At 47.5% G+C, this 9603-nt stretch overlaps 1 protein-coding gene across 1 annotated transcript in view; it reads right to left on the bottom strand.

Annotated features, from left to right (window-relative positions):
- The window catches only part of GLT1D1 (glycosyltransferase 1 domain containing 1), a 109027-nt gene that overhangs the window by 26461 nt on the left and 72963 nt on the right, over positions 1-9603 (bottom strand). The window contains exon 11 of the mRNA XM_006874078.1: positions 4524-4622. Coding sequence (XP_006874140.1) covers positions 4524-4622 — 99 coding nt within the window. The remainder of the gene's footprint in view (positions 1-4523; positions 4623-9603) is intronic.

The raw sequence follows: 9603 nt of genomic DNA, 5'->3' as shown, positions 1-9603 counted from the left end.
TTCTCCCATGTAAACTATCACATAATTCACAATAAATCATTAAAAAAAAAAGAAGCATACCAAAAAAGAAGTACCAAAATTAACACTGTTGCCAAGAACCCTAACAATTAACAAAAGAACAGAAAGAAGAAAAAAAAAGCCATAGTCTCCAGGGGAAAGGAACTAATAAAGATTAGAGTACAAATATATGAAACAGGAAAAGCAATAGAATCAATAAGACTAAAAGTTCGTTATCCTGGTTATCCACAAAGATTAATTTTCCAATAACTTGTCAAGTTTGCTAGACTAAGAAAAAGAAGATGCAAGTAAATAAAATGAGGGATGTCACAAGAGAAATGAAAAGGACAATAACAGAATACTATCAGGAACTCTGCTCCAACCAATCTGAAAACATACAAGGAACGGACGAATTTCTAAAAATGTATGACCTACCTAAATTAACACAGATGGGGGTAGGAACTTTGAACAGACCCTTAACGAAAGAAACTGAACACATTACAAAACTCTCAACCAAGAAAAGGTCCTGGTCCAGACAACTTCCCTACAGAAATCTACCCAATAATTATAGAAGAGTTGCAGCAATTCTATTCAAACTGTTTCAATGAACAATTTCAATGAGGGAATAACCCAAATTCATTTTATAAAGCTAGCTTAGCCCGATATCAAAGCCAGGTAAAGACACCACTGAAAAAGACAATTACAGACCAATAGGCCTCAACATAGACATAAAATTCCTCAAGAAAACCCTAGCCAACAGAAGCCAATAATAAATAGACAAACAAAACATCATGCATGACCAAGTGGGATTTGTACCAGCAATGCAAGAATAGGTTAGCATCAAAAACGGATTAACATAACCCACTACCTAAAGAAAACAACAACTTTCTCATTTCAATCATTGCAAAAAAGGCAACTTAGACATTGGCTATCAAAAATGTTTGGCCTGCCCTCTAAGACTGTAACTCAAAGGCAACACATGAGTAGGCATATAAGCTTGCTGAGTACCACAATGGTCTACTGGTGAGTGGAAAAGGGGGAAAGGCAGCAATGAAGAAATGGGCTGAGTTCAACCATGGTCCATAGACTCCCACTGACCCGGAAATGAGAGAGGGAAGAGGAAGGACTGGTTGGTCCAAAGTGTGATGAGACCTGGGGACACCTGAGCCCATGGACAAGGACATGGCCACAGAGGGCTAAAGCTGAGAGTGAAGCATCCAGCTGATATTAAGTGAGGGGAGATGCACAAGAACACCCAAACTTGCAGACAGTACCCATTTGACCTAGCCTCGATGGCTTGATAATCAGAACTCAACCAGAGGAAGATAAAAACAAAACAATTTTTGAAAAAGGAAACAAGGGTGAATTGCTACAATCTGATGAACCTGACCTCTACTCATGGAGGTAGTAACTCTAAATACCAACAGAGGGAAGGAGTCTTCACATCAAGTATCAATGCTATATCCTCTCTGTACACAGGATAGATAGGGACGGGCAACTTAGACACTGACTACCTAAAATGAGGGGGCGATAAAAGCACGAAGTGAGTGGTTTACAAGGTTTCAAGGGGGAGTTTAGTTTAAGAGTGTGTGGGGGAAGAAAGAGTCCCCACTGAGTAGTTTTCATCTCGTTTAGATGGGTCTGGTTAAAAGAGATGGGAACATGATTCTTATGATTCAACAGTAAGTAATCGTTATCATGACTAATTGTGACTGTCACATTTGTAAAGGTAGAAGTTTTGTAACAAAAACGGGGGAGTAGTTAATCTTACAGTCCAGAAACAGGATCCTAGGATCAAGGGAGAAGCGCACAAGCAGAATGTGAGAACTTATCCAAAGAAGCAGCGACACCAGAGATGGAGGCAGAGATGGGGACATGGAGAGAGGGACCAGCTGAGGACTCTCTAGATTCATGGGAAAAGAGGGACTAAGAGCTGGGGGCCAGGAGGCAGACTTGCAGAATGTGCCCTTTGGTGATATAAATTATTATATATACATGAGTTTAACAAAAAAAAAAAGAGCTAAAGTGAATAGAGAGAAATACTGTTAACTGATAGTACATGTTGTTGTTAAGTGCCGTCGAGTCGATTCTGACCCACAGCGACCCTATATAGGGTTTCCAAGAGCAGCTGGTAAGCTTGAACCACTGATCTTCAAACGACTTTGCAGTCTGACACATTAGCCCAAAGCGCCACACCAGGACTCACAGCAGACAGGGTGCCGCCATCTGCTCTTCCCAGCCTCAGTGGTTGCTGTGGTGGGAGGAGACGCCAACACTAAGCCACCCTACACTCGATCTTGACCACCCCACTGTGGATTCACAGTCAGTGTGGACTTCCACAGCGTGCTCGGCAAAAACCACGAAGGAGTTCTGGTGGAGCAATGGCTTAATAACGGAGCTGGTAACTGAAAGATCAGCAATTGGAGCCCACCAGGCACTCATGAGAGAAAAGCGAGGCTGTCTGCTCCCATAAAGGTGACCCCTAGGGGGCGGGTTTCTAGGATATACCCCTTTAGTTGGTTGATGATGCATGAAGGGGATTGGAACCATGGCGATGGAATGAATGTAAAACTAAAGTTCTCTCATGTAATTCACAATTAAAAAAAAAAAAAAAAGCTGGTTAGAGGCTAGGAGCCAGGAACCACTGGACCACAATGGGTCTGTCTGTATGTCAGGAACATACAGACTCCGGTGCAGACACTCCACTGCGGGAACCCATTCTTTATGCCTGAGAGGCATAAAGTAAGTCTCCCCAAATACAGGAGCCCCTCCCTCGCCCCCAGCCTTCATTGGTGGTGGTGGCTGTGCTGCGGAGTTGGTTCCGGTTCACAGTGACCGCCCCCCTACAGGATTTCCAAGGCTATAAATCTTTCTAGGAGCAGAAAGCCTCGTCTTTGTCCTGTGGAATGGCTGGCAGAGTTGAACTGCTGACCTTGCAGTTAGCGGTTCAACTCACAACCCACAGGTTGAGTGTAGCCCCCAACCCCTGACTGATTTAAAACGTACCTGTTTTTAAAGCGATAGCTCCCACCCTGTATGAGGTAGCATTTGGTTGATACTCAAAGAAAACAAGATGATGAGACAAGACTCCCACGTCTGACACCCTTCTCCAAAGTGTGCAACATCGCACTGCCTCCCTGCCCTGAAGCCAAGAGCTCTGGTTTTCTTTCTTTTTTTTTTTTTAACTTCCTTTGTGAAGCTGACATTAAAGTGCTGGGATCAAACTAAGCCTTGGACTGAAGTTTTCAGGCTCTGTGGACTCATGTTCTCTGGCAGGCCAGACACACCAAGTCGGTAACAGGAAGATGGAATGTGAACCTATCAGACAGACACGCTAAAGGGGCACCTCGTGAGCGGCTGCTGGACATCAAAGAGTCACGCTGACCTCTTCTGTGTCATACAGCCATGCTCATCAAGGAGGCCAATCAGATGCCCACTGATCAAGTTACAGAGCTTTGTCTGTGCCCTGAAATTCAGCTCTATTTAGACCGGGAAAAGGGACCAGTGCCCGGAGAAGGCTGGCATGCTTGCTAGAGCAGAGGGTCAGTGAAGAAGAGGAAGACCCTCAATGAGACAGACCGACACAGTGGCTTCAACAATGGGCTCAAATACAGCAACAATTCTGAGGATGGTACAGGACTAGATAGACAGTGTTTCACTTTGTTGTACATGGGTTCTATCTCAGTCGGAACTGACTCGAGGACATCGGGTAACAAGAGATTAGGAAGAAAGGCCTGATCATCTCCGTCCATAACCCCATGTGGGGCGCAGAGGCCCAGGAGACAGAGACTTAATTGCACAGAAGCAGACGATGATAAAATGCCCTTGTTATTACTGTAGGACGTGTTAGGGTATTCTGGGCTGTCGTCTTCACTAGTGTGAGTTGCCAGGCCTTTTCTCCTGGACACTAGGCACAGGCCTTAGCAGAGCCTGTCATTGGGAGCAATGATTAGCCTGACCCTACCCTCCAGCCCTGTCTAGTCTGCTCACATCACCCCATCAAGAGACAGCAATTCTCATTCCACACCCATGCCTCAGATGAAGAAAGGGGGCTTGCACACAGAAGGCACCACTCTGACTCTGCCACACGCCTGGAGGCTTGGAGTAAGTGACCACAGCAGCTGTGTCCTCGTGCATCCTGCCCACTCCGTAGCCCTGTGATCACCGTGGACCCCTACATGTGGACGTTGCCTTTGTGAACAGTGTCCCTGCTGGACGTCCCAGACTTGGACGGCTGGGAGGGAGGCGCAGGCCACAAGGCAGCACGGGCCTCCCCAAAGAAGCTGCGCTGACAGTATTCAAACGCTTAGAGACAACAGGCACCACCGACGGCCTGCCCGCCCTGCGTCCTTCTCACTGCTGATGCTCCATGTGAGCCGGGGATGATGGTGTTACAAACTGGGGGGTGGGGGGGGCTAACAATACATGGAAACCCATGCCCTGCGTGTTGCACTCGGGGCCTCAGCCTCTCTGCCCTGGGGACGCGGGGGCTCTGGCCAGACCACGTGAGAATGACCCCTCCCTACCTGAGGGTCTGAGAAGAGCAATCCTGTGACTCCGTGTGTCACCACAGCTGCGTTCCCCGGGATGTCCCTCGCCAGCACCACTACCTCCAGATCCATCGCCTGAAAGAAACAGAAGGAGAAGACGGGTGGGCGGGGGCCTGTTTGTGGGGGAAAAACTGCTCAGGGCCAGTGGACCTCAGGCGCCTCACAAAACACACATTAAGGGCAAGGTTGTACGGTTGATTGCTGTAATTGCTGTACATCTGTAAAAGGCTGAACTGTCAAATGTTTGGTGATGATCATTTACAAAAAGAGAGAGACGCTAGCTACTGAGGTTGTTTGTGTACACCCAGCCACCACATGGGACTTGGCTCCTTGTTTGGAGACTCCCAGTTTCATGGGACATCCCAGTTAACTGGTCTGTCAGCATGTTTAATGTTTCTGTTCTGTCTCCTACTTGGCTGTGTAGTGCCTGGGGCCCTAAAAGCTAGTGTGTGGTCACCTAAAACACAACTGGTCTCTCTCTGGTCACCTGGACCAACAGCCGACTCGGTGGTAGCCAGTAACAAGGTTTAACTAGGAAGGATCCACTTTTCTCGGGTGTTCCTCCTGTGACCACTCAGGCGTATAGGCCACAAGGACCAGGGCTCTGTGTGTCAGATCAGGCTACGACCCAGAGTCCCACCCTTAGGACTGATGGATTGATCCCATCGATGTCACTGGTGGCACTACGTTAGCTGCCGGGGAGACTCAAGGGTGTGGCGGAAATGGTTCCTACAAGAAAACCAGTGGGCTTCAACAAGTTCGGTGTCTTTTCATTCCACTTTTCCACAAGTTTTTTGGAAGCCCTCTGGTACAACCTTGGTGGTGGTGGTGGTTGTATGCCTAACTCAATTCCGACTCGCGGTGGCTCCATCCAACAGAACAGAACTGCCCCCGAGGGTCCCCTAGGGGCTAATCCTTACAGGTTACCAGGTATTTTTTCTGCAGAACCTCTAGTGAGTTACAGCCACCAAGCTTTCCGTTAGCAGCCAAGTGCCACCAGGGTTCCTTACACCCCAAAGAAGAAGTTGTGGGGTGGCTGGAGGGAGGTTTTTTTCAATAAACTCCAATTGGCCATTTACACAAAACGAAATCTGAAAGTCACCTCCTTTAAAGCACGAAGCCAAGCCGCGTCTCTCACCAAGTCAGGGTTTCCAGAAGGGGCTGGCTCACAGGCTACAACAGTGGTGTGAAGTTAGGGCTGGCAGCGTTGAGTGGCAGACGGTGCTCGGCAAGGAGAGAGCACATCTGTACCTCAGACACATCCCACTAGCAACTGGGGAGGCGAAGCGGGAAGGGGTGTGGATGCGGAGCTGTTTCAAGTCCAGTCCCTGTCACCTGGGCCCTCACCACTTCCCCTCCCCAGGTGAGCTCCTCCACCTTGAGACAGGAGGCAGGAACCTTCCTGTCTGAACTTCCCAGATCTTGCCAATCACACACACTTCCAGTGGAGTGGAGAAGGGTCCCAGGGCAGCCCAGGGCTCGGCCCCCAAAGGTGGCAGCACCTGTGGGGTGGGGGGGTGCCGTCTGCGGTCAGGCTGATTTTTCCAGCTTCAGAGGACCCTTCGGTGCAGACTGTCCTGCCGAGCTGTGTCTGCAGGCTGGTGAGGGGACGTGAGAGGGTGCTCACACCGTGCCTTAGGGACAGCATGGACACTACTGTGCACACTCAGCGTGTTGGGGATTGAGTGTTCCTCTGTGGGCACAACTCTGAGGCAGAGAACTGCCCTGCCCTGTGAGAAGTACCCTGCCTCCCTTCAGCCCAGTCCCACTGACTGAATGGTGACTACACAAGGCGTCTTCCCTTTTCAAAGCGGGGACCTACAGCACCGTTCCCACCATTACCACCTCTGACTTTGAAACCAGTCAGGTGAGTTTAGGGGCTAAAAGCAGAGTCCTTGCTGTCCCTGAAATGGATGGGACAGACCCCTGCCCGAGCCAGAGGGGTTTCCTGGGCTTTTTTTTTCATGGAGACTGCCAGGCCTTTCTTCCTGGTCTAATTCTGAAAGCGCCACCAAGACCTATCAAGCACCAGTCACACACAAACGTTCAGTGACAGATGACAGGTGACTATGTATGAGGGCCCTGGCCAGGAATCGAACCAGTGTCTCCCTTGAAGGCGAGGAGTCTACTCCTGGGCCACTGTGGGCACAGGGATGCTGAATGCCTTACATCTTATGGGCCTGGGAGCTGGGAGGCCAAGAATCCTCATCTTAGCTGAGTTCAATTCTACAAGGAAACCACACTTGAAATTCCACTTGCATTACCATGGAAAATGTTTTCCTTACTGTCTGTGCACCGGCTTTCCGGAGTTCATCAGTAAGAAATGCCTTGGCTGATGGGATTGCTATATGCTTCCGTAGGGAACCGCAGTGACTCCAGAAAGGTGAAGCCCACGTCTTCTGGGGACCTGCACTTACTTTGTGTCTGGTTATTCAAGTCAATTCTAATGCTATGGACTGTTCCCACTTGTTACAGAGGGAATTGCGTCCCCAAACAGGTGGCTCTGGAGAGAATCCCACAGGGCAATGGGATGTCGTTGTTCTGTTCATGAAGTACCATTACTGTAGGGTCTGTCTCGAGTCCATCTGTCCTAAGACATAAAAAGACACTGAACAAGGGAGCAGAGAGAAAGCGCAAGACAGATGCCAGACACACGTGAAGCTGTGCAAGGAGCCGGAGCTGACAGAGGAAGGACTCTGAATCCAGACTTCTGGTCTCTTAACTGTGAGAGCGAACACCTCTGCGTCTCTGTCACAGTGCGCTGGAGGACGACGAGACATACTGTTCCTCTACCATCCACTTCCTTGAGGTTCTCCTGGAGTTTGCCGAAGGAGGTCACTCAACATTCCCAGCGGTCACAGTGCCTCACAGTGGTCTCACCTTGGAAGTCAGTGAGGTGGACGGCAGTTCATCTGTGATGAAGTGCTCTGTGCGTGTCTCATCAGCCCCTGGAATATATTCTGCTCCACATGGGTCTCAGAAGACAAAAAGCAGATATACACATGTACAAACACACATGCAGACATGTGCGTATTTACATACCAGGGTCCCTTAAACATATATGACGAGCCCTCGGGGTATAGGAAGGAGCTCTGGTAGCACAGTAGTTACGAGTCAGGCTACTAGCCTCAAGGTAAGCAGTTCATACTTACCAGCCGGTCTGTGGGAGAATGCTCCCATAAAGATTTACAGTCTCATATACAGGGTTGCTATGAGTTGGAACCAACTCCACGGCACACAACCTCCACTACCGGTAGCATAGTGGGTTATGAGTTGGGCTTCAAATGGCAAGGTCAGCATTTCCCGCTCCATTGGAAAAAGATGAGACTTTCTATCCATTCCCAGTGCCTTGTTCTTTGCCTATGCCTTCAGCGCACCATGGACATCTTCTTTCCGTATCACTGGCTCTTGATCATATGCTATCTTGTGAAATGAATGACCATCGACCATTTCTTTTTGGTACACTTTGTGTATTCCTTCCATTTTCTTTTGATACTTTCTGCTCCACTCAGTTTTGTGACTGTGTTGTTGTTAAGTGCTGTCGAGTCGATTCCGACCCATAGCAACCCTCTAGAGGATATCCAAGGAGCGAATGGTGAGCTTGAACCACCAACCTTGCAGTTCAAACCGACTTTTCAGTCTAGCGCATTAAGCCACAGCACCACACCAGGACTCCATTTTGCCCATAGACTCCAATATTGCCAGTCGAGGCTTGAATTTTTTCTTCAGTTTCCTCTGCCTGAGGAGTGGTGAGCGTGTCCCTCCCTTTTGGTTTGCTAACTCCAGGTCTTTACACATTCCATCATAATTTTTGACTTTTTCTCCTTGAGCTGCCTTTTGAAATATTCTATTCAGGCCTTTTACCTCCTTATTTCTCCCATTTGCTTTAGCATCTCTATGCTGGAGAGCAACTTTCAGAGTCTTTTCTGACATCCATTTTGGTCTTTTCCTTCTTTCTTGTCTTCTTAATGACCTTTTGCTCTCTTCATGTATGATGTTCTCAATGTCATCCCACCGCGCTTTTGGCATTTAGTCTTTAGTGTCTAATGCATCAAATCTGTGCTTCAGATGATCTCTAAATTCAAGTGGGTTTTGTTCACAGCCATATTTTGGCTCTGGTGGACTTGTTTCAATTTTTTTTCAGCTTCTGCCTGAACTTGCATATGAGCAATTGATGGTCTGTTCCAGTCTTCCCCTGGCCTTGTTTTGGCTGATGGTAGGGAGTTTTCCCACCTTGTCCTTCCACAGATGTAGGGAATTTAATTCTGTGTATTCTGTTTGGTGAGCTCTATGTGTATAGTTGTCTTCATGTTGCTTTAAAATGGTATTTGCTTTGAAGAAGTCATTGATCTTGCAAAATTCTGGCATGTGATCTCCAGGACCATTTCTATCACCAAGGTCATATTTTTCAACTACTGATCCTTCCTCAGTGTTTACAACCTTTGCATTCCAATCGCCAGTAATGATCAATACATCTTGAGTTCATATTTGATCAATTTCAGAATGAAGATGGTAGAATTCTTCAATTTAATCATCATTGGCATTAGCAGTTGGTGTATAAACTTTAATAATGATGGTGTTAACTGGTCTTCCTTTTTGGCGTATGGATATTATCCTATCACAGACAACGATGTACTTAAAGACAGGTCTTGATGTTCTTTTTTATGATGAATGTGATGCCATTCCACCTCAGTTTGTCATTCCCAGCATAGCAAACCATGTGGTTGTAAAATCAAAATGGCCAATGCCAGTCCATCTCAGCTCACTAATGCCTAAGATTATCAACGTTTATGCATTCCATTTCATTTTTGACTATTTCCAATTTTCCTAGATTCATACTTCGTACATTCCATGTTCTGATTATTAAAGGACGTTTACAGCTGTTTCTCATCATTTTGAGTTGTACCCCATCAGTAAATGAAGGTCCCACGGGCTTCTCTCCCACAGGCTTTACTCCATTTGCATCATCACCGTCAACTCTACCTTGAGGAGGCAGCTCTTCCCCAGTTGCATTATGAGTGCCTTCCAACCTGAAGGGCTCATCTTCCGGCACTCT

The sequence above is a fragment of the Chrysochloris asiatica genome, unplaced genomic scaffold (assembly GCF_000296735.1).
Source record: "Chrysochloris asiatica unplaced genomic scaffold, ChrAsi1.0 scaffold00261, whole genome shotgun sequence".
Taxonomy (NCBI): Eukaryota; Metazoa; Chordata; class Mammalia; order Afrosoricida; family Chrysochloridae; genus Chrysochloris; species Chrysochloris asiatica.
Note: the sequence above shows the minus strand (reverse complement) of the source record. Positions and strands in the feature narration are given on the sequence as shown.